The sequence below is a fragment of the Anolis sagrei genome, chromosome 1 (genome assembly GCF_037176765.1).
Source record: "Anolis sagrei isolate rAnoSag1 chromosome 1, rAnoSag1.mat, whole genome shotgun sequence".
Lineage (NCBI taxonomy): Eukaryota > Metazoa > Chordata > Lepidosauria > Squamata > Dactyloidae > Anolis > Anolis sagrei.
The window spans coordinates 238,579,175-238,604,407 of NC_090021.1; the positions used below are offsets into that span (position 1 = coordinate 238,579,175).

Genomic DNA, 25,233 nt, shown 5'->3' on the forward strand with positions numbered 1-25,233 from the left:
TTACCATTTTTACAAGGTGAAGAGACGCCCTGTATAGTGTGGATGTAGCTTCAGTCCAGAACTACCAACACTCAGCCATATAATCCAGAATATCAAGGCAGATAAACCACAATATATGACTTGAGCTGGCCATATAATCCAGTTCAATGTGGGAGTTGAAGTCCAAAACGCCTGGCGGGCCCAAGTCAGCCCCTGCCTGTTTGAGAGGCAGACTGCAAGTCCCAGAGTGCAAGGGTTTCGCCGCGCAGGCGCAGAGGACGAGGAGGGCGCGCCTGCGCGTCTGGGGGTGGCGTTGTGGGCGGGGCCACTCCCGCGCCTTTAAGGCCGGTGGCCGGCCCGCTTTCTTGCCCGCCGACGCGGGGTCATGAGCGAGTGAGCGAGCGGCGGGGCGGGGACTGGCGTTGCTGCTGCCTCCGCCGCCGGGGCGCCTTGGCTCCTCTGCTGCTGGATGGATGGGTGTGCAAGGGGGACGCGCCTGAGCCTCCTCCCGAAGATGAGACGCGGCGAGGGGCGAGGAGGGGCCGCCGGCAAGGCGGCGCTGGAGGCGGGCCACGGAGGGGAACAAGCGCCGCCGCCGCGGGTTCCGGAGCAGCAGCAGCACCAACCGCCGCAGCAGCAGCAGCGTAACGGGGCTTCTCCGCTTCGCCGCCGCCCAGACCCCGCCGGAATAGGAGGAGGAGGAGGAGGAGGAGGAAGAGCCCCTGACCGGCGCAGCACCGAGTCCGAAGTCTACGACGACGGCACCAACACCTTCTTCTGGTGAGGCCCCCTTCTTCCTTATCGGGCTGGGCATCTGCACTGTAGCTTTAACGCGGTTCTGCCCCGCTTTGACTGCTAGGGAATGATGGGGACCTGACCCTTTACTAGACCTTCCAACGCCTTTTTCTAGTGAGACCCCTTTCCTTCCCCCTTCTTCCATGTCGGGCTGGGCATCTGCACTGTAGCTTTAACACCTTTCTGTCCCGCTTTGACTACTAGGGAATCATGGGGACCTGCCCTTTTACTAGACCTTCCAACCCCTTCTTCTGGAGAGGCCCCCTTTCCTTTCCCCTTTCTTCCTTGTCGGGCTGGGCATCTGCACTGTAACTTTTACGCGGTTCTGTCCTGCTTTGACTGCTGGGGAATGAAGGGGACCTTCCCTTTTACTAGACCTTCCAACACCTTCTGGTGAGGCCCTTTTTCCTGCCCCCTTTCTTCCATATCGGGCTGAGCATCTGCACTGTAGCTTTAACGCGGTTCTGTCCTGCTTTGACTGCTGGGGAATGAAGGGGACCTGCCCTTTTACAAGACTTTCCAACCCCTTCTTCTGGTAAGGCCCCTTTTCCTGCCCCCTTTCTTCCATATCTGGCTGGGCATCTGCACTGTAGCTTTAACACGTTTCTGTCCCGCTTTGACTACTAGGGAATGATGGGGACCTGCCCTTTTACTAGACCTTCCAACACTTTCTTCCGGTGAGGCCCCCTTTTCTGCCCCCTTTCTTCCATATCGGGCTGGGCATCTGCACTGTAGCTTTAACACGGTTCTGTCCTGCTTTGACTGCTGGGGAATGAAGGGGACCTGCCCTTTTACTAGACCTTCCACCTTCCCTGGCGAAGCTTCCCCAAACTACAGCTCCCAGGATTGCCTTTCATTGAGCTATGGTTTGTGAAAGAGGTGTTCCAACTGCATCAAGTGTGCAGTCAGGATCCTGATGCAAGAACCCGTGGAATACATGCTGGTTTTCACCAGGGGAATGAAAGGGGAAGGGAGGAGGAGGAGGGGGGGTGCCATTTCAGGCGTGTTTCCTCGCAGCTCCCCCCCCCCCCAAAAAAAACAACAACTCTGGGCAGTCTGAGAAAATGCAAACAAACTTCCATGGAGGGGCTGATTGTGCTGACAGTGAGAATTACATTGGACTGTAGCCCACAACAGGCACATACAAAGCGGGTCTGCCATATTCTCTCTCTTCCCTCCCCCTCCCCCACACCACCTTCTCATCTTGTACATTGACAAGGGAGACAAGGGTCAACTTGGCCATTTCTTTGGAAATTTGGGTCATCTAGAGCAGTGGTTCTCAACCTTCCTAGTGCTGTGACCCCTAAATACAGTTCATCATGTTGTGGTGACTCACAACCGTAACATTATTCTTGTTGCTACTTCATAACTGTAATTTTGCTACTGTAAATGTCTGTTATGTAGGATATATTTTCATTCACCGGACCAAATATGGCACAAATACCCAATACGCCCAAATTAGAATACTGGTGGGGTTTGGGGGGGGGGGGTGATTTTGTAATTTGGGAGTTGTGGTTGCTGGGATTTATAGTTCACCTACAATCAAAGAGCATTCTGAACTCCACCAACAATGGAATTGAACCAATCTTGGCACACAACTCCCATGACCAACAGAAAATACTGGAAGGGTTTGGTAGGCATTGACCTTGCATTTTGGAGTTGTACTTTGCCTACATCTAGAGAGCACTGTGGACTCAAACAATGATGGATCTGGAGCAAACTAGGCACAAATAGTCAATATGCCCAAATGTGAATACTGATTGAGTTTGGGGAAAACAGACCTTGACATTTGGGATTGTGGTTGCTGGAATTTATAGTTCATCTACAATCAAAGAGCATTCTGAACCCCACCAATGATAGAATTGAGCCAAACTTCCCACACAGAACCCTCATGGCCAACAGAAAATACTGTGTTTTTAATGGTCTTTGGTGAACCCTCTGACACCCCAGGTGTCCTGACCCCCAGGTTGCAAAACTGATCTAGATCAAGCATGGGCAAGCTTTGACCCTACTGGTGTTTTGGACTCCAACTCCCACTATTCCTCACAGCCTCAGGCCCCTTCCTTTTCTCCCTCAGCTGCATAAGCGACTGAGGGAGGAAAGGAAAGGGCCTGAGGCTGTTAGGAATGGTGGGAGTTGGAGTCCAAAACACCCAGAGGGCCAAAGTTTGCCCATGCCTGATCTAGAACCCTTGCTTTTCAGTTGGAAAAGAGGTATGATTCAAACTTTTTTGAAACAATCTTCTCATTGTTGTTATGCAACTTTAGGCCAAATCTCAGAGTTATGGCAACCTTGCCTTGTTATTTACCTGGCACAATTTATACAAAAGGGGCTTGCTTCCCCTTCCCTCTGAGGCTGAGAAAGTATGGCTTGCCCGGTGGCCAAGCAAGGGTTAGAATTGTAGAATCATAGAGTTGGAAGAGACCTCATGGTCCATCCAGTCCAACCCCATCCAGTCCAACTCCAGGCCCCTTCGCTGCTGGCGTTTCGGAAGAAGGTTAAGACCTGGCTCTATGAACAAGCGTTTGGCTAAACAGTGCAACTGAATATAGGAGGATGGTAAAATTTGAACTTAGGAAATGGCACAAGGATTACGAGAACGGATTCTGATTTCATATTGAGGCGTTATGAATGGTTAATGATGGTTTGATTTTGTTTGCTGTATATGATGTGTTTTAATCGTTTAGGATATTGTTGTGATAGTATTGATATTGTTATGATAATTTTCATTGTGTAAACTGCATCAGGCTGAAAAATGTGATATAGAAATAAAGTAAATAAAATAAATAAATAAATAAACCCCCCTGCCAAGAAGCACGTAAATCGCACACAAAGCACCCCTGACAGATGGCCATCCAGCCTCTGTTTAAAAGCCTCCAAAGATGGAATCTCCACCAATTGTGCTCTTTGATGTCTTGGGGTGCTTCTCCACTTTGAAAATAATGCAGTTTGACACTACTTTAACTTCCATGGCTCCATGTCATGGGATTTGTCGTCTGGGGAGATGCCGGCCCACTTTGACAGAGACGACTAAAGGCCTTGTAAAGCTACAAATCCCAGAATTCTACAGCACTGAGCCATGCCAGTTAAAGTAACGTGAAACTGCATTAACTCTTACTTATTTATTTACCATACTTGTATCCTGTCTTTCTCAACCCTGAAGGGGACTCAAGACGGCCTTACAAAGGCAACAATTCAGTACCACATGTATACATACATCAGTGGATAAACAAAACATTATAGTCTATAGTTGAGATGCACCCCAAGTCTTGTGTTGGAATCCTGAGGGGTGCATCTGCACTGTAGATTTAATGTAGTTTGAATCCACCTTTTTCTGTCATGCCTCAATGCTATGGAGTCCTGGGATTTGTGGTTTGGTGAGGCACTAACCCTATTTGGCTGGAAAGTCTAAAGACCTTGTGAAACTACAACTCCTGTGATTTCATAACATAGGGCCATGGAAGTTAAGAGGCATCAAACTGCGCTAATTCTGCACCCTATACCTCTTTGGTGAGTGAGGAGGTCCCTCAACTAGCCCTGTCTGAGGTTCTTTCCCCAGCTTCTGCCCTCGGGATTATAATTAAAGTCATAATCATGTTTGTTGAGAGAATAAATACCGCTGAACTCTTAGATTTACCTAGATAGTTATGTTGCTCTGTTGCTAATTCCCTGGTTACAGGCGTACTTCATTTTCCTTTCCACTTTCTCTGAACAACCCCTCCCTGAATTGAGAATAGGCTATTAGTGACTTTTCTGAATGCTGCAATCTGATTATCAAAGGTGCCCCTCTGATTATCAAACCAGTGCCGTGGATTTGAGGTGAAGTGTGGAAACATGTTCATCTTGATTTCAGTTAATTTCTCAGGGACCGCATTTAAGGCTCTGCTTACATGGCACATTTGTTATGAAATGAGTTTTCTTGGGCGACACTCTAATTACAGACTTGAAAGGTATAATGTGTGTTTGTGTGTATGTTTAATTAAATCTCCACAATATTATAGTACAGCAACCAAATCACAATCTAGCCTTGTCCCAAAGTCTGTGACTTGGAAACGGCAAGGAGAGGGTGGAAGAGCATTCAACTTTTTGTTTTTCTCTCCCTCCAAACAGATTCTTGTAAATAGATTGTTTGTGGAATAAAGTGAACTTATAGGCAATCCCCAAGTTACAGATATCCGACTTACAAACGATTCATAGTTAAGAACGGGGCTGAGACAACAGGAAGTGAGAGAAATCTACCCCAGGGAAGGAAAATTCACTCTTGGAAGAATTATTATAGGGAAGTGGTATCTCCACTGCAGCTTTATGACCAATTCTTGATTCTACAACAAGCCCCCCCCCTAAATTCAGTTATCAGAGGGACAGAAAGTGAATCTTCTGAACATTGGCGCAGACAGCAAAACAAACACCCTTCCCTATGCTATCCAAAGCGCACATATATGCCTGGTGTTGCACTTAAAAAATTTAACTGTTCCAGCTTACAAACTGATTCAAGTCCCTATCTTGTTCATAAATTGAAGACTGCCTGTATTCTCAAAGGCTGGATCTACTTTGCCAAATAATGCAATTTAAACTACATCATGTGATGTATTTTATATATCTAAGGCATTGAAATTTGCCATTGATTATGTTGTGAAGCGCTTTGAGTCCCTTCAGGGGTGAGAAAAGCGGTATAAAATGCAATAGATAAATAAACGGTCACTGTCGAACTATATAATTCAGTTTAATGCAGTTCAAACTGCATTATATGGCTCTACAATGACCAGGTAACACAGTTCAGACTGTATTATAGGGTGGTGTAGAACCAACCTGAGTTTGAATTGCAATTCTGCAATGGAAACCCAATAAGTTAATTTTGAATATGTCACACTCTCTCAGCCTCAGAGAGAGGTAAAGGTCCATTCGTTTTGAAGAAATCTTCCCAAGAAAGCCTTAGTATGATAGGGTTCATTGTAACTCAAAGTCAGCTTGAAACTACATCACAGCATACATTCTCCAATTGCTTCATGTTTCTGTTTTATTTATTTTGTGTCAAAAGTGGTGCATAGAATGTTGTAAAGCCTCCTCGAAGACTGAGTAAAAACAGTCGGGCATCCCCTGGGCAATGGCTAATCTTTCCAACCCAAAAGTATTGCTTTACAATGTTTCTGATGATAGTCCAGGTTTTTTAATCATCCCATTCCCCCGCAATTATTTTTTACTGATTTTCTGGACTAATTATATCATTGGAAACTGAACAATTTTGTGATGTTTCTATTTTTAAGCATTTCCCCATTTTTGTCTTGACAAATGAATTAACACCACATCTGCTATAATAGATTTGCACTTCCATAATTTGCATAATTTCTCCCTTGTTTTTGTTTTATAGACTTTAGAGGACTGCCCTAGTTAGTTTTGTTATGTTCTTCAACACCAGTGCCTCACAAAAAGCATGATGAAACTGAGATGAAGGTGTGTGTGAGAGAGTGAGTGTGTGTGTGAGAGAGAGTATAATATATCAAAGAGGATGGCAGAGCAAATATGATACCTAAAAATGTTTCCTTAGATCACAATACACAACACCCCTGTTACGTCAGCTCCACTTACTGCCAGTCTGCTTCCGAGCACAATTAAAAGTACTGACTTTAGCCTATAAAGCCCTAAACAGTTCTGGCCCAGCTTACCTGTCCGAAAGTATTTCCATCTATGACCCACCTCGGAGGTTAAGATCATCAGGGAGGCCCTGCTCTTGGTCCCACCCCCCTCACAAGCACGACTGATGGGAATGAGAGACAGGGCCTTCTCAGTGGTGGCCCCTCCCCAGTGGAACTCCCTCTGCAGTAAAATTACCTCCGCCCCATCCCTCCTGACTTTCAGGAAAAACTGAAAGCATGTCTCTGGGATCAGGCTTTCAGCCAGTAACAGGAGTAGTGCAATATGAGACTACAAATTAATATAATCATGACTCGGATTGGCCCTGGAATACGATTTGGATCATGTGATTTTAATTGCTGTTTTAATGCTATGTTTTTAATGGGTTTGGTTTTAACATTTTTGTTTATTTACTGATGTATTAATATATGGCATTGAATTGTTGCCTTTGTAAGGGTGCCCTGAGTCCCCTTTGGGGTTGAGAAAAGCGGGATATAAATGTGGTAAATAAATAATAAATATAAAATACACTGTAGAATACCCCAAGGGAGAGTCATGGTTTTTGAAATCTCATTGTATTGTTTTTTTTCTTCTGTTGCGCCATGAATTAGCTGAGTTGAATAATATTTCTCTTGTGTCCTTCCTTTGTTTTTGCTACAGTCATCTCTCCCCATTTGCTGTTTTGACTTGTGCAGACTTTATTATTATTCTTACATTTTATTGAAAAGGTTCTCTCTAAGAATCCCTATGGTTAGCTTCCAACAGTCCTGCTATAGGACCTAGAGATTTCTAGGAAAAACCCATTTTTAGCCATTTCCAGGGCTTGCAATGGATTTCTGTGTTCAGCTTCCAGCAGAAGTTGATCATAATGTTATGCTGGAAGACTTCAAAATTCCTAGAGAGGTATTTTCTTGAGTTAAAAAAAAGCAATGTCTAATTCTCAGTTTCTCATGTTCTTGGGGTTCGTGTGCTTCTAACTCCAGTGAATGTAGAAGGTTGACTATATTACAGTTCTGGCTAAGGTCATTAGACTTGAAGTGTTACATCTTAGAGAGGCATGACTCACACAACAGACCAAACAAAGTTGTAGAGATATATTTTCTAATAATGATAATGTGATGCTAATCTCAAACCTAGTAATTTAACTAAGCCTCTTCTCAGTGACTTAAATTCAGACTTTACTCTTGTTGTACAGGGCATCTGATACAGTGGAAAGTTTTCACAGGTTGAATGCATGGGGAGGATGCAATTTCACCTGTTTCCTACGGTTCCTCTTGCGTGAAAACATTCTGGAGAGCCAAGGGATCCTTTGAGACAGTATGAGAAATGTGAGGGTTGCAAGCATGGATGAAACTGGGAAAATTACTTCATCCACACAAACTCCATTTAGAGAGTGCTTCTCCTGATAGTAAGAATCACAGAAGAGTGTAGCATGCAAAATGCTAATATATATCAGCCCTAAATATGCTACAATACTATCCTCTCCCCCTTCCTGTTGTTTTTTTTTTTTTACACTGAAACAGACTAATTTAACCCTCTTTTTGAAAATGTGGTCTTTCTTATATCTTTGCTTTTCAAAAGGAGAAATTACATTTAAACTTTAAAGATCTTTCTTCTTGTTGCTGTTACGTGCCTTTAAGTCAACTCTTGAGTTATGGAAACCCTATCCTATTTTCTTGGCAAAGTTTATGCAAAAAGTGCTTGCTGTCACCTTCCTCCGAGACTGAGAATGTGTGACCTTCCTAGGTTTATCCAATGACTGAGCAAGGATTAGAATTAAGTTCTTCTGAAGTCCTAGGGTACCTCTACTCTGTAGAGATAATGCAGTTTGACACCACTTTAAGTGCCGTGGTTCTGTGCTAGGGGTTTAAGGATCTGTAGTTTAGTGAGACACGAGCACTCTGACAGAGAAGGCTAAAGACCAGGGTCCATGGCAGTTAAAGTGATGCCTAACATCATGCATTCTACAGTGTAGTAGATGTATCTCTAGTCCAACGCTCAAGCCCAGTGGTTCTCAACCTGTCAGTCCCCAGATGTTTTGGCCTTCAACTCCCAGAAATCCTAGCAGCTGGCAAACTGGCTGGGATTTTTGGGAGTTGTAGGCCAAAACACCTGGAGACCCACAGGATGAGAACCACTGCTCAAGCCATTTCACCACTCTGGCTCTGTTTGAAAAAACTCTTGTAGTGGCTTTGTTTGCTGTCACTTTGTATATCATCAGTGTGGCTTCCAGTTGTATGGCAAAATTTTTCCTCTTTGTGGTACACATATAATTCATGAGGAGGAAAACAGATGTGAGATTTTAAAAAAAATCCTCCTTCAAAGACAACAGGGAGAATACTTTTCCTGGCTCTGAAAAAGGTAAAAGGAGCTGGCTTGCCTGGAGCTTGTCTCTGATCCCTCTGGTCTTAGCAGTAATGTGTTGATCTTTTTGGATCCCCTGACACCAAGTGACATTTCTGCAATCTTGGAAAACAGTTAGTAGAGGATATAGAAGTGGTTGCATTTTGACCTAGGAACTTAGAGCCTAGATTATGGGGATCTAGGAAGTTACTTGCCTACTCTAGAGTATAATAAGCTCAGCTGTTTTTTGAGCAGTGTCTTTCATCATCCTTCTGGGCACAGGCTGTGTGTTGGCAGAAGTCTTGACTGTAATTGGATCTTCTTGACGTTTTTGGCATAGTGCCATTGTTTCAATGGAAAACTAGTAACATTTTCACTTGATGGTTTTTCCAATGCTAGTTAGTGTGAAGCTTGTATATCTTACTGGTAATCTTTGGTTGTTCCACCACAGTACTGTTCCTTGGACAGCACCATAGTTCCCTGGCCTTATTTTTTTTTTAGCAAGTTAAGGATTTCTATTCAGTTCTTTGACCATTGTTTGATTTTCATTTATGCTCACGGAAGATATAAAGCTATGATTACATGTGATGGTGATCAGAGAGACTGAGATTTTCTTCTGAGAGCCATAAAAGAACATTCTGACCAGACTAGTAAATGTGGACTTCTTAAACTTTTTGCACTCATGACCCCTTTCCACATTAGAAATTTTTACATCACCCCGGGTGTATAGGTATATACAGTAGGTATAAAATTCAAATATTTAGTGATAATAAATCAGAATTTATCAGCTCTTCTTCTTTCTCTTTGTTTGCTTAAGATGTTGGGAGATGGACATTGGCAGAATACGCACAGTGTGTTTAGTACTGTTGTCCCCTCCTCACATAGTGCTTTCACTTGGAGGGGGCTCTTATGAATAACACTATTGTGTCTTGTGTCATTGTTATGCAGAACTTCACATTGAGTACTCACAACATCAGTTATGGATGACAGCATAATTCCTTTAGTACAGCAGAGCTTAGCTGACACTTCAGCAGCATCTCCAACAAAATAGATAACTCATGAAGTACATATTGCAATTTCCCTTGGTATTTTGGTTTGAAAGGATTTGATCAGTTGGATCAACATCATTTGATCTTAGAAGTCACCACGCTCCCCTTTAATTTGTGAAAGTTGTATTTTTTATATTTTATGTGTGGAAAAAAAATATTTACGATGTCTTCTAGATAGAGAGCAATCTATAAGGGTAGTCTTCAGTTGGACTTGGCTGAAGATGAAAGTAGATGTAACAGCAATATGACCTAGCATGGTTGATACTGAATCTCTACAAAGTGGAATGAGATGAGGGATGCTGCTTCTTGCTATTGAGTTTCACTAAAAGAAAGAGTTTCTTGAAAATCAGCTTTCAAACACAAATATGGATCAAGAGAATGGTTTATCTTCTACAACTATTACTGTGCATTAAACTTACTACTGTATTTGTAGGATCAATTTAAGATGGGCATGCTGCTATCATTTTGATTTTGTGTCCTACAGTCTCTTCTTTAGACTTTATAATGTCTAAAGAAGAGAAGGTAGCAATTCTGTCTTTAGATAAAGTGGATTTCAGTTGATATAGTACATTATGCTGGTCTATGACCATAATTAAGATTTTTGTTTTGATTTAATATATTATAAAGGGAGGGGCATTTTCTGTAGCTAGGCTCCATTTTGGAATATTCTCCCTTTGAAAGCTTATTGTCTTTGTCAGCACGATGTTAGTGAACCCATCTTTATTGCATACCTTACCCCAGGATGTGCACAACACTCTCTTCCTATTTTAATTGGTCCTTAAAAGTATGATTGTACTAGACTGTTTTTAATTTAATGTAGGCACAGCTTTTTTGTGATTTTGTATGTTGTAGCTGATATAAATGTTTGTGCTGTCGTTAACTGTATTTTATACTTTCTTGTTTTCATTTTTTTGTCTTGCAAACCCATTTAGGAACTTTGCCTTTATACCTGTTACAGAGAAACTGCATTTAATGACATACATTTTAAATAGCTGTATTGGGTCTGCAGTTGTGCAGCTTTGTTGCCTATCAGTTTTATATTGTAGTAAGAATGATATTGAAAAGTTGCATGTATTCTTGTGTTGGTCATTCATTGTGTTAGAAGTACATATGTGCTCTTTTCATAGCTTAAATAAAACTTCCTTGTTATTGTCAATGTGTTGCAAATGATTGAAGCGCCTTAAAATGGAGCCTCATCCTCTATAACAGTGGTTCTCAACCTGTAGGTCCCCAGGTATTTTGGCCTACAACTCCCAGAAATCCCAGCCAGTTTACCAGCTATTAGGATTTCTGGGAGTTGAAGACCAAAACATCTGGGGATCCACAGGTTAAGAACCACTGCTCTACAACTTCTCATCTGAAAAATAAGGGCAGATATTTATACAGTTAATAGCACAAAGTTCAACTACACAATTAGTTGCACTGTGATTTACAATTTGTTGTGAGAAGCAATATGCTTTTAAAATCAGATTATGGTACACTATTTTGGTCTCCTACTGAGCTAAAGATTGACCAAAACAAATACTTCCTTGTTGATTCTGTTTGAGTCTCTCAGTGGCTTTTGATAGTACAACTCATGTCATTCTTCCAAAGCAAAATGGGCATCTTATTATGCTGTTTCAGCTGCAGCTCCAGTAGTCTATATCTTGCCATGTTCACTGGTCATTGAAGAGCTTCTGTTTCATACCTAAATGAAGCATTTCTGAGAGTCATGTCTAGAGCTGTGGAGTTAGTTGCAGTCAACACTCCGATGCCACCTAGGTCTGTATTTCTCTAGCTGTAAACAGGTAGCTTCCTTAATACAATATCTGGAAGTTGTTAATGCTGTTAAAGAAATCAATTATGAATTAAAATAAAACAGAAAATGATTGAAACTCTCTCTTCCTTGAGTTGAAGTTGCATACATTCAGAGTAGATTGGGTTTGATTTCTAATAATGGTTAGTAGCCAAGAATGTCTTTTATCAGCAGCAGCTATGAAGAGTCTGTGGCCCTTAGAGTGAGGGTAGAGAGATTTTCCATGCTTACAATATATGCATTTGCATTATTGAGTAATGAATAGTGTATGCTTTGTGATACTGCTTTTGAAGACTGCTTGGAAATGTCCAATTGTGTAGAGCAGGGGTCCTCAAACTTTTTAAACAGAGGGCCAGGTCACAGTCCCTCAAACTGTTGGAGAGCTGGATTACAGTTTGAAAAAAAACATGTATGAATTCCTATGTATGCTACACATATCTTATTTGTAGTACAAAAAACACTTAAAAACAATATAATAATTAAAATGAAGAACAATTTTAACCAATATAAACTTATTAGTATTTCAATGGGAAGTGTGGGCCTGCTTTTGGCTGATGAAATAGGATTGTTGTTGTTGTTGTTGTTGTGTGCTTTCAAGTAGTTTCAGACTTAGGTTGACCCTGAGCAAGGGCCGAGTAAATGACCTTGGAGGGCCATATCCGGGCCCCGGGCCTTAGTTTGAGGACTCCTGGTATAGAGTGCTGTTCCACCCCATTAATATAGGAAATGAGAAAAGTAGGTATGATTTTCACTCTAACTTCCTATGTTCTTTTGAGCCCAGTAAAGATGTTATTACTTTTCACCATACTTTAGATCTTATCAACACATGCTTAGTACTACATGATGGTTATAATCTTCTAAATCAGGACATGCTTCATAGTTCCTGATTATGTGGAGTAAAAATTGTAATAAGGAATAGCAGGGCTGTTATAAGCCCAGGAAGGCTTTATCTGGAGATCTACACAATTCCCAGCCATTTTGTGACCTTCCAACAGAGCCCACAAGCAATTCCCTGTTTAGGTTTGGAGAGGCTGTTTGTGGTGGCTTCTCTAAATTGGTCTATTTGACTGCATTATAGCATGTTCTATTTTTAGTGTTATATTTAATACATTTTAATGCAAACCTCTTTAAGTCTGGAAATGTGACTTATAAAACAATATTAGTTTGCAGAAAATACTGTGCCACTGGTAAATCACATTGGAGGATAACCTGCTTTATTTTTTCCTCCTGTCAACAGGGAAGCACATACTTTAACTGTCCTGTTCATTCTCACCTGTACCCTGGGATATGTGACTTTGCTGGAAGAGACCCCACAGGATACAGCCTACAACACCAAGCGGTAAGAAGCTTTCAAAGATGTGTTGCAGGGTAAACTTTACATAGCTTATAAACAGACTAGCTGTTTTCCTTAGGGATTATGTACTGTATTTGTGCAAGTCAGAATTCAAAGAAGATTACAGATGCAGTTCTAGAGGAAAATTTTAGAATATGATTTGGCTGCTGACACATTCTGTTATATAAGTTACATTGAGAATTTTGGGTTGAAACTATGTATTTGATTATGTGGCAGTGTGTTACATAAGCATCCACATGTAACACTTTATGTTTTCATAAAATAGTTATATTGGTGTTCCACTGGAATAGCTTTCGTTCTTGTTGTTGTGTGCCTTCAAGGTATGTCCAGCTTGTGGTGAGCCTGGGATTGAGAATGGGTTTCTATAACCAAGAAGGGAACTCAATACAGGTCTCCAGAGACAAAGGCCAATGAAGAATAAATGAGGTGCAGCTTAAATCTAGAGCAGTGGTTCTTGACCTGCGGGCTGGACCACCAGTAGGTTGCAAGGACAAAAATATGATCCACGAACTTCCTTCCTCTTTATTAATTTATTTTATTTTATTATTTTATTTCTGCTTCGTTAGTGCCGCCTGCCACTCCTTCCCTGTTGCTGCCCAGCACTGCCCCCCTGGATAGACCACATCAGCTCTATATTATTAAATATGGTTTTCTGTGGGCGAGCAGATGGCGACTACTGGATGGCATATTTTCTGTATCAGAAACTAGAGCTGATGTGGCTTGTCCAGTACAGTTTTCTGAATCGGCACCCCAAATAACCAAATCAAATCTAAAGTTGACAGAAAACTGATTTGTAACCCTTTTGGTACTAATGTTGGAAAGTGGTCCCTGGTCAAAGTGGTCCCTGGTCAAGAAAAGTTTGGGAACCCCTGATCTAGAGCAAAGACGTTAATATACATGCTTCAAATGACAACAAAAATATGCATAGACATCCTAATTCAGAATATAATTACTACTTTGGTTGTTCCAAATTACTTAATTACAGGTTACAAAACAGATATGAACAACATTTTCCCCAAACATGCAGTGCCGCCCTCTTTTTTACAATCTGGAGAGTTTCTAAGCACAGTATGCCTTTTATTCCAGTTGGGAAACTGGGTACTAGCTCTAAAGCTGTCCAAGACGTTAAACTATATAAGTTGTTATGTTGAACTGAGCTTTCCTGTCTTGGACAAATATAAAATGATTGATTAGAGAGTAGCTAATTTGTTTACATCACAGATGGAAGAGCATAGGAAGTGTGGGTTTGGGCAATAGACATATTCACATCTTGTCTTATTAAATTGAGAGGCAGTAATCCAGAACCAGTCTATATGTTTCCCTGTGACATATGTATTTGCTCTCAGGCAAATGTCATATCTGAAAAGTGAAACATTTCAAACAAAATATATTCTGTTGAGCACAGAATTTGAAGTCAGGCTGTATAGTTCTATTTATAGATCACTGACTGTTTTCTTACTGTATTAGTGGTATACCTTGTAATATGCTCTGTCTTTGTATGTTGGCTACAATTTTGGTCAGTTTTCCTTCTTAGAACAGCATTACAGATCTTGTTTTTATTTAGGAGCCTGGTCATACAGATTGATCCAAACTGTCAGCTGCTCTGAGTCCCCTTTGGGGTGAGAAGAGCAGGATAGAAATATAGTAAATGAAATAAAAATAAGAACAAGATCTATAAATTACTTTCATGTTTTTCTGTTCTGCTGGAGTGCATCTCTCAACACTTTCAAGCAGGCAATGGCTTATTCCCTGTTTGCAGTATACAGCTTACCTGTTTACCTTATACAGATAGAAAGGCTTAGTATAATTACGTTTTACTCAAACACTAAAACGTAAATACCACGCATAGAACAAAGCTGTGAATCTTAATGAGAAATGTCAAAACCAGAACTAACTCTAATTAGACATGCATAAAACTGAGGGGTTTTTTTGTATGATTAGTTGGGTAAATATCCAACTTGCTAGATATTACATTTGGTTCCACCCATTTTATTTTGGTCCATCTACTCTGCCCTTAGACCCACCCTGTGTCTTTAGCCCTGTCTTCTGCTATAGTACAGTCACTGGGAATTTGCCATTTCTTCTCTTCCCCTTCCATTCCTTCCTTTGTGTAGTCCCTTTCTATCCTCACAGTGATCAGTAAACTACCACTAAGAGTTCACAAACAGGGCACCAATAGAGATGGGGTCATATCAAAATACATTATATTATTACTTTACTTATATTTATATTATATACTGTTTTTCTCATCCTGGGGGGACTCAAAGTGGTTTTCAGCTTATTCACAGCAAAATTCAATGCCTTATGAAACATGAAAACCTAACGTAAAACAACAGTAACATAAAACTATCAATTAAATCATAGAATATAACTACATTTAAACTTTAAAGCAAGGGATTAAAAACATATTAATATAAGCATTAAAATCACATGACCCAAAATCTCAGAGCTTTCGTTTCATAGATCACATAATGAAGCCTTTTATTTAGTGCTAAACATTTTCCATGACAAGGAATAGCTTCATAAATAATCTATGTGCATTGGATTCCATTTATAGAGTTACAAAACTCTGTGAACTGTACACTAATCTGAACTGTATGTAGTCTGATCTCTTTACACCTGATACATGTATCTCTTGCACTTCAAATTAAGATTTATCTTGTTGATCTAAGAGCAGCTGAATTTCACTGGACAGAATCAATTCTTCACTTACACTCTGTTTCAGAATGACCCTGGTTCCTGTGAAAGTCAGTATGGCTTTGGAGGCAAAATCCCACTTTTCCCCAGATCTGAGAAAGGTCATGATCATGGTGCACACTAACTTGGCCTCCCAGTGAGAACAGAACAAAACTTGTGGGCCTTCTTCTTAATCTTGGCCAGTGAAGCCAAGGGCCTTTTTATTATGGAAGTTCTGTAAATAAGTGGGAAAATACTAGGGTGTCTAAATAACTTCACTCCTACATTTGGTCTTTGAAGAACAGCATTAGAACTTGATAACAGTATTCTTGATTTTAGAGAAATTGATGGAGCTTGTGAGGAATTTGTGGGTTTGTGTTCTTTAATGAGGGCATCTTAGAGTAGAGCTTTCCGAACTCTGTGTTGTGGCACATTAGGAAATAGTGTTGCCCATCTCAGTAATTCTTGTAGCTTCTGGAATCCTCAATGTCTCTGTTGCAAAAATGAAGGTTGTGTGGGGAGGGGGACAAAATCACATTTCTGGCTAAAGAAAATTCCCCATTGTATCTTCCAGCCTCCCAAGCCAGATCTCCAGCTCATATGGGTAAAAGAGCTGTGTTGTTACTAAACTCTACAGTCCCCAAACTCTTCCTTTTTTGCTGCCAAAACACAATGAAAATTGGGTCAATCCCATGTTGCCTGGGATTTGTTTTGTTTTTGTGGAAAGCTGAAAAAAACCCTCTGACCTGAGGTTAAGCATTATTAACATGATATAGTAAATCTCATACTTGATCCTTTTAATGTGGGGTTCCTACTGGACCCAGGGACTAACGGTTTGGCCATAGGGATACTCTTTCTTGAAAATAAAAAAAACTGTTCATTCCTTTTGGATGCAAATCAGCAAAAACAAGCTTGAGTGGATCTCTCATTTTCTCATCATGAGATGGAAAAGTCCCTTCTCAGCTTTACCAAATTTTCAGTTTATTCATTGTGATAAAGTGAAGCTCTCACTGAGATCCAGAAAGCTCTTTTTCATTTGATCATGTGGTCTCCCTTTCTCTTACTCTTGCATTCCCTGGCCTGACAATTTTAACAACGTGCAGCATGTTGAGCACACTGTCCGTATTATAGCTGTCTATTAAATAGAGATAACAGGACATTCAAGTGGGGCTTGGAACAAAACATTGCAGCGAAAAATTGGCCTATATACCACAGGTGGGACAGATTTCCCCAGTCATAGCAGTAAGGCTTATTTCTGTAGTACAACTATATGTTTAGTTATACTCTTTTGCAATCACCACAACAGTAACATTTATGCCTTACAGAATTAGCATGCTTTTCCACCACGAATTGAATGGGATTTTTTTAACCTCCAACAGTACCGCTGCAGTTCAAGCTCAAAACTACCATAGCAAACATAATAAACAAATGACTGCAAACATATAAATGTCTTCTCAAGAAAAGTGGACGTTTAAAATTTCTTCATGTTGGTACTCAGGTTGTTAGGTAAGGCAGAGCTTTCCAAACATTTTATGTTGGTGACACACTTTTTAGACATGCATCTTTTCTCGGCACAATAATTCTGTTTTACTAGCAAACCAGAGATTAAACCAATCTCTTCCAAGAGATACAAACATTCATACAGATAAAGAAAGTTGGGAACCATTGCCCTACAATGTTTGCATCTCAGGCAGTCATGCCTTTCATTCTCCCTCCGGCCACACTGCTTAACAACCTGTCACGATTCCAGTTCCAGCTCGCTTGTCCTCATTCAGCATTTTCCCGCAAAGCTTTTCTCTAAAGATTTATTGATCTTTGTATTCACTTTGTATTCACCTAAAGCCTGCTTAATAACGTACATCCAAACCGAGCATAGTCCCATTCTATTCTGTGTCCAGTTCTGGGCACCACAATTCAAGAACGATATTGTCAAGCTAGAATGTATCCAGAGGAAGGCTATCAAAAGGTTAAAAGATCTGGAAGCCTTGCCTTATGAGGAGTGACTTGGGGAACTGAACATGTTTTGCTGAAATAAGGGGAGATTGAGAGGGGACATGGTAGCCATATTTAATATCTGTAAGGATGTCATATTGAAGACTGGAACAGCATGTTTTCTGCTGCTCCAGAAATGAGGACATGGAGCAATGGATTCAAACATCAGGAAACGTGTTTCCACCTAAATATTAGGAAGAACTTCCTGAAGGTAAAAACTTTTTCTCAGTGGAATATGTTGCCTTGGGATCTAGTGAACTCTCCATTTGCTGCTTCTATCTCAAAACTACCCAAACAGGGTGTTCAGCAAGGACTGTACTTGCTGCCAAAGCATTCTCCATTGTTGAAATTTCCTCCCAGCGAGAACTTATAAATGCTCCTGACAATTTCTTCCTTTTCCTCATCAAAAGAGAGGCTTTGATTTTCACATAGAAATTCACTGAGTGCAGCTTTCAGCAAGGGCTGAATGCTGTATTGAGTTGGGACAAAATGAATGTTCTTCTTTCTGACCAATGAAACATTTAAAATAGTTTGGTTATTGCTGTAATATGAACTGGATTTCAAGATACTTTAGCCTTTTCAAGTATACTGTCTCCTAAAATAAATAATTACTAACATTTTACTTTGATTGTAGATGTTCACTTATTTTATAAAAAGATATATGGTAATGAAAATCTTATTCTTGGATTTTTTTCCCCAGAGGAATTGTTGCTAGCATTTTAGTTTTCTTGTGTTTTGGAGTCACTCAAGCTAAAGATGGGCCATTTTCAAGACCTCATCCAGGTAATCCAAAGTAGCCATGGTTTTACATATTCTTAATAAAATCTGCCTAACACATCTGTGTGAAAAGATCAATCCACCTTTGGTGACAGTTTAGCACAACAGAAAGCATAACACAAAATCCCCTGTTGAGGCAGAATTGTGGTGTGGATGGAAAGAAAAGGTCTTGTTTCACAAGAGCACTTCCACTTGTGTAACATTATATGCTGACTGAGAAGAAATTCATATTGGTCAGTGACCTTACATAGAAAATCTTTTACTTGCCCTTTAGCCTCCTGACAACAATAAATGGGGCCGCGTGAACTGGTTCTGCAATCTTCAGGAACTTTCTCCACACTAGTTTGAGTTGTGGTTGTAAGCAAACTCCAAAATGAATGAAAAACATTGGCCTTCTACTCATGCGCTTGTCAAAACAATGCTGCCCTCGTTTACAGTCCTGTGAACATTAACTTGAGATTAAGCCTCGCTGAATGTAGTAGGGCTTAATTTTGAGTATAAATGTGCAGGACTGGATTGCAGCATCTGGTAATTTCAGTAATATCCCTGGAGCTCTGCAGTTTCTGCTGACTATCGCCAGAAAAGGACACACACTTTTAGTGACTTGCACCAATCCGGAATGTTATCTGAAAAGGAGTTTTAGCTATACTGAGGGAGAAAGGGGAAATAACATTAGATTCCTGCTCCCATTTCAGTCAAAATCCCTCCTCTGATTCTCTCATAGGACTGTCTGTCACTAATGTCTTTCTGGGGAAGAAGGCAAAAAATGGAGTGTTGTGTGGTTTCTGGACTTTATGGCTGTGTTATAACATAAACATGGGCAAACATTGGCCCTCCAGGTGTTTTGGGCTCCCAGCTCCCAGAAACCTTGTTTTTTGCCATTATATATAATTATATATAATGGTTTTGTTATCCACGGAGTCCTGGAACCAAATACGTTTGGATACCAAGGACTCACTGTAATACAGAATAAATTTATGGCAAAAACAGGCTTAGATAACCAACACTAAATGTGTCATAGCAGTGCAAAATATTGTGACTTTGTTGAAAAAATGTGCTTTCCTAGATGTACATAGTTGGTGTTTGGCAATATTCCATAATTTGCCTTAAATACATTTTGAAATAAATACAGCCATCAAAACTGTTTTGTGTGTTCAGTGTATTTTTCCTCTTTTTTCCTCTAGCCTACTGGAGATTTTGGTTGTGTGTCAGTGTGGTGTATGAGCTTTTCCTCATCTTCATTCTCTTTCAGGTAAGGAATTTTTACACTACATGTTCAAATACATTTAAAAAGGTAAAATCAAAGACCATGTTTACTATTACCATCCCATACTAGTTAGTTCTGTGATCACCTTGAATTTAGATGGATAGACCAGTCCGAACAGATGATATTGCCTTACCAAGTCAGATCACATAACCACTGAGGTTTTTTTTCTCCACTGGTAAAAGGACTTAAAAATCTCAGAGTATTTCTGGTATTTGATTTTGTTTGTTTGCTTATTTGTTCAGTTGGACATGCTTGAGCTTTAATCTGGAACATGTTGCACACAAAGCAAATGCTTTGTCACTAAGATAATACGCCTCTTCCCAATAATAATTAATTCTTCTCCATCAGCCCAAGTAAAGGTTGGAACTGTGCATAACAGTACAAAATATGCTTGTTAGAGGTGGCAGTATCTCCCACTACCACCATCACCACCTTCCCAGTCATTTTGTTCTTTTTACAAGGAAAGAGGCAGAGCTCTTTCATTCTCATTTGTTTCCTTTCTCACCATTATGTAATCAGCAGGAAAGTGAAGTCTCTGATAGACTTTTCCTTCAAATCATTGTCTTTCTGGTTAGGTTTGTTCTCTTTATTTTGTAGTCTGCAAACATTTTAGATGGAAGTTGTGTATCAAGAAGCCTCATGAATGGTCCTGTGAATTAGTCTCTTTAGAGCAATTGGAGAGGGTTTTAATTATCACTTTTCTGGCATCTAAGCCATAGAAGATGTACTTCCCGATTTAATGAGCTATAGAAACAGTACCCTTGATTGCAGTGTTAATGTTGTGTGCAGGATGTTCAGTGGGATGTATCTCCTGCTAAAATGCCTTTTGAGAGCGCCTCCCATGAAAAGGCTCAGATCCTACTCTCCTTACAGATTTAAGCCACAGGCTTTGGACAGAACAGAAGTTTATTTATCAGCAACTTTGCATTAGTGCCTGACTATCCATAACAAATCAGTCTCATGTCATAAAGGAGGTTGTGAGTTATGTTATGAAGAGGGCAGGAAACACCCTTTCTCCCATTGGTGTATACCAGTCATGGGCAAACTTCAGCCCTCCAGGTGTTTTGAACTTCAACTCCCACAATTCCTAACAGCCAGTAGGCTGTTAGGAATTCTGGGAGTTGAAGTCGAAAACACCTGGAGGGCTGAAGTTTACCCATGACTGGTGTATACAGGTTTAATAACAGAAGGGGTTGAATCAGAAGCACTATTTCCCTCATTGTAATCCTTTGCAGGGACTGCTGCAAAGGGGGTAAGCATATTTTCTGCAGTGCTGCTGTTAAACTGAAACTTGCTAGTCCTATATAACCAAGTATTTTACCAGGGGTTTTTACTGAGGGATTCCACCTTCTTTTCAAATGTTAGAGAGCCAAGTGTAGCTCTCTTGCTTCTGTTTTTCAAGCTGATGCAATCTATCTAGTGGGAACCAATGGAGATCTAAAATACATCTCTGGGGCTGTGTGTCAAGTTTCCTTAGTGTCAGAGTGCAATCAGATGTAGGAGATAAAGTAACTTGTTTCAGAATTATTACTATGCAGGCTATAACTTCTATTCTTTAAGCTATCCGTGAACATTCTTCTGTTTCTGTTTATTTTATTTGTCGTGTCAGGGCAACTAGTCAATTATATTACTTTTCTGTTTCTGTTGAAAGACAATGGATTTTCCTGTCTTATTTTCAGCAACTGGCGAAAAAGTATTCTACATTCTGTTGTGTCCCATTGTCAAGATGGATTATTTCTAATAGATTTATTTCATTCTGCAGAATGTACATGATGGAAGACAGTTTATGAAGTTCATTGATCCTAATTTAGGAGTTCCTTTGCCAGAAAGAGACTATGGTGGAAATTGCCTTATATATGATCCAGACAATAGGACAGATCCCTTTCACAATATTTGGGTGAGATACTAAATTTGAAAAAAAATTACTTAAGTGATATGTTTATGTTCTGGCAATTTGTTCCCTATTTTTTTACATGTGTAATCATTGGTGCTGAATCCAGTATCAATTAACATATATTATGTAATGCTGTGAAATATATACCATGAAATCTGTGTCAATGCAGAATTCAGCTTTCTATAATCTCAGGTTTCATATTTTTAAAGGAAGTGTTCATCCTTTTCACCTGGAAAAAAGGACTGAAAATGAAATGTTGGGTTGCAAAAGGGTTGCAAAGTAAGGTTTCAGTGGACATGGGTTGTGACATCAGTGTCTGGCATAAAATGTTGCTTTTTTCACATGGCTAGAAAGCAGTAGCATAAATTATATAAAGTTTATGCAATTATGGACCTTCTGTTAATTTCATCAATTACACAGTCCAACAAAAAAATCTTGGTGTCTTGGTTGTTAGGCCTGTTTCTGGAATTATTCAGAATGTGTTTCAGAAAATTATATTAGATAAACTGCATTAGATGTAGTTTCTTAGATATGTTTATCATGATTTTCTGTGGGAGGACAGATGAAGACTGGAATGTGGTATTTGTTCTGTATCTCAAAAACTAGATCTGATGGGGGAAAACTGGTGCCATTCTTGGAATCAGTAGGTCAAATATACCAAGACTAGGGCTAATATTTGAGGCACCAAAATGTTTGTTGGGCAGTGTTATTCAGCTTGTCTGATTCCACTGTTCTTAGTGACTCACCCCCCCCTCCTCTCCCTCCCTCCCTCCCTTTCTCTTTCTTTCTTTCTTTCTTTCTTTTTGGTAATAGAGAATATATGCATGCTACTTGTAGCCTGCCAACCAACCCCTGTGTTGATTAGAGCATGCTATCCATTCTGCTTCAACCTAACTAGATACTTTAGATGTGGGGTTAAATTATTTAACTGCTCTGCACCCTTTACAGTCTAGCGAAGAAAATCTACACATGTTCTCTGTTGCTGTTTAGGTTTGCTATGGCAACTTTAAGATAGAATCTTTTGCCTGGTGAAACTAAGGTGACTGAAATGCAGGTTTTGTGATATTTCTGAATCAAGACTATAGTGATATAAAATCTAGGAAGATTTTAAAATCTAGGTTGACATTAGTTATGTATATCATAGACTTCATGGCTTAGTGATCAAGACTTTTTACTTTGTCTTTTGAAAAGTAAGACACCCACACAAAAGCAAAAACAGCAATTTTTATGGTTATACCTTGTGTTTTGAGTGCAGCAAAGGGACACATACACATCAGTGGAAGATGTCGTCTAATTAAAATGTTGCCCATTCCTCACTTAGATCTATTAGTATCTAGTAGTAGTAGTACTATTTATATTCCACTTTTTTTCTCCCAAAGAAAACTCAAATAGCTAACACTAACAATCATAACAATGTGTGAATTAAAACATAAAGCATATAAATACTAAAATAGAATGAAATATAGGAATATTAAAAACACATAGTTTTGTTTGTTGTTGTTTATTCGTTCAGACGTTTCCGACTCTACATGACCTCATGGGCCAGCCCACACCAGAAATCCCTGTCGGTCGTGGCCACCCCCAGCTCCTTCAAGGTCAAGCCAGTCACTTTAAGGATATTATCCAACCATTTTGCCCTCTTCCTTTTTCCTTCCATTTTTCCCAGTATCACTATCTTCTCCAAGGTTTCCTGTCTTCTCATTATGTGGCCAAAGTACGTCATCTTTGCCTCTAATATCCTTCCCTCCACTGAGCAGCCGGGCATTATTTCCTGGAGCATGGACTGGTTTGATCTTCTCGCGGTCCAAGGCACTGTCAGAATTTTCCTCCAGCACCACATAAATTAACACCAATAAAATAATTAAAAATCTATTACATTTCATAAAACATAGAACTCCCAGCAGTTATTAAAATTAGTATGAATACATTACATGAACACTTCTCTTCATTTTTGTTTCTATTATTGTGATTTTCTTTTTGTACTTTTTGCTCCCCCTGAGGTCATACTGTTTGGGTTTGGGGTTTTTTTACAGTGTTACTCAAAAGATAGAAAACATGTTTATACATTTTAAAGACAGCATTGTATGTTGCAATTACATTCTCTGATATACATTTCAGAAATTTTACCCTGATTTATTTTTCTGAAGAATAATGGGTCTAATCTGTGTAGCGTAATTGCTCTGCTTGAATTACAGGACAAACTGGATGGATTTGTTCCTGCTCATTTCCTTGGTTGGTATTTGAAGGTAAAAATGGGTGTTTTTAATATTCAGTTGTTGATAGCTTTTAAAGCTTCAATGGCCCTATTTAAATGTTACCAATATGCAAAATTAATTAAGGTAGTGTATGAAAGTATTGAAACTTAAATTATTTCTTGCATTCTGCGCAATAACAAATTTTATACATTTTGTATGTCAGGCTTTTGATATACACTATATAAAACCAAAGCGGTTTCCAGACTCCTTTTTAATACCTTTAATCCTAAGGTAAAGGTAAAGTGTTTTATCTGACATTAAGTCCAGTCATGTCCGACTCTGGGAATTGGTGCTCATCTCCATTTCTAAGCTGAAGAGCCAGTGTTGTCCATAGACACCTCCAAAGTCACGTGGCTGGCATGACTGCATGGAGCGCCATTACCTTCCTTCCGTAGTGGTACCTATTAATCTACTCACATTTTCATGTTTTTGAACTACTAGGTTGGCAGAAGCTGGGGCTGACAGTGGAAGCTCACTCTGCTCTCCAGATTCAAACCTGTGACCTTTGGTCAAAAAGCTCAGCAGCTCAGTGGTTTAACTCACTGTGGGCTCCTTTAACCCTACATAACTAAATTATTTTAATATGAAACTTTTGAAAAAACAGTCTGCCTCTGGTCTGTAAAATGATTATTACAAAATTGCATCTTTCCTACATTTTCTCTTCCATAAATACTTATATGTTAACTTTAACAATGCATAAATAAGACTCAACCTAATATTCTTATATTGTAACACAGGCAGAACAGTTTTGTTTCATAAACTTTGTTTAGGACAGGACTTCTTAAGCTCTCTTTCTTTCCTGGAAACTTGCCACAGAACACCAGATAATGGCTTGCAGCTGGCATTCATTCATATATGGTCTACCACTTTGACTAGCACTGCCTTAGGAAATGTGTTTCCCATGGTTTAGTCAAGTAGGATTCTGTTGTTGATGATTCCTCTGATTATTTTGCTGTTGGTCTTGCAACATTATGACAATGCAAAAACTTCTGCATTGCTCTGCAGTTAGCACTGATATTAGTTTGTGACATCTGTTCCCCAAAATGATCTGTGATATGCAATCTCCTTTTCTCAGTTCAAAGTCATACCTGCTGAGCAATCTTTAAACAAATAGTCCAATGATTTTTTTTTTTTAGTTTGAAGTACAAACAACCATATGATGTAGTCCAAGTGTTTAAAAGGGGGATCAAGAATCTAAATTATGCGTTGCTTCTTGGATTACAGGGTTAGCACCTTCTGTTGCTGACACAGTTGGGCTGGCTTTAGCACAGCACGTTAAACACCAGCTGTAGTCAATCTTGTCAGTCAAAAGGCTGCCAGTTCGAAGTCGTTTCAGGGTGAGCTCCTGGCCTTCAGCCCAGTTTCCACCTACCTAGCTGTTCGAAAACAAAAATGTGATTAGATAAATAGGTACCACTCATTAAAA

General features: G+C 39.8%; 1 protein-coding gene across 2 annotated transcripts in view; it reads left to right on the forward strand.

Annotated features, from left to right (window-relative positions):
• The first annotated feature begins 301 nt into the window (after nucleotides 1–301).
• PTDSS2 (phosphatidylserine synthase 2) overlaps nucleotides 302–25,233 on the forward strand; it is a 39,229-nt gene continuing 14,297 nt past the window's right edge. Inside the window, exons 1-6 of one of the 2 annotated variants that reach the window (XR_009631108.2) lie at nucleotides 302–759; nucleotides 12,830–12,931; nucleotides 18,315–18,397; nucleotides 19,576–19,643; nucleotides 21,421–21,555; nucleotides 23,748–23,798. Coding sequence is in view for 1 of the 2 variants with exons in the window: in XM_060770044.2 (XP_060626027.2) it covers nucleotides 449–759; nucleotides 12,830–12,931; nucleotides 18,315–18,397; nucleotides 19,576–19,643; nucleotides 21,421–21,555; nucleotides 23,748–23,798 (750 nt within the window). In the remaining variant the exon portion in view is untranslated. The remainder of the gene's footprint in view (nucleotides 760–12,829; nucleotides 12,932–18,314; nucleotides 18,398–19,575; nucleotides 19,644–21,420; nucleotides 21,556–23,747; nucleotides 23,799–25,233) is intronic. The other variant, XM_060770044.2, reaches the window with a different exon arrangement.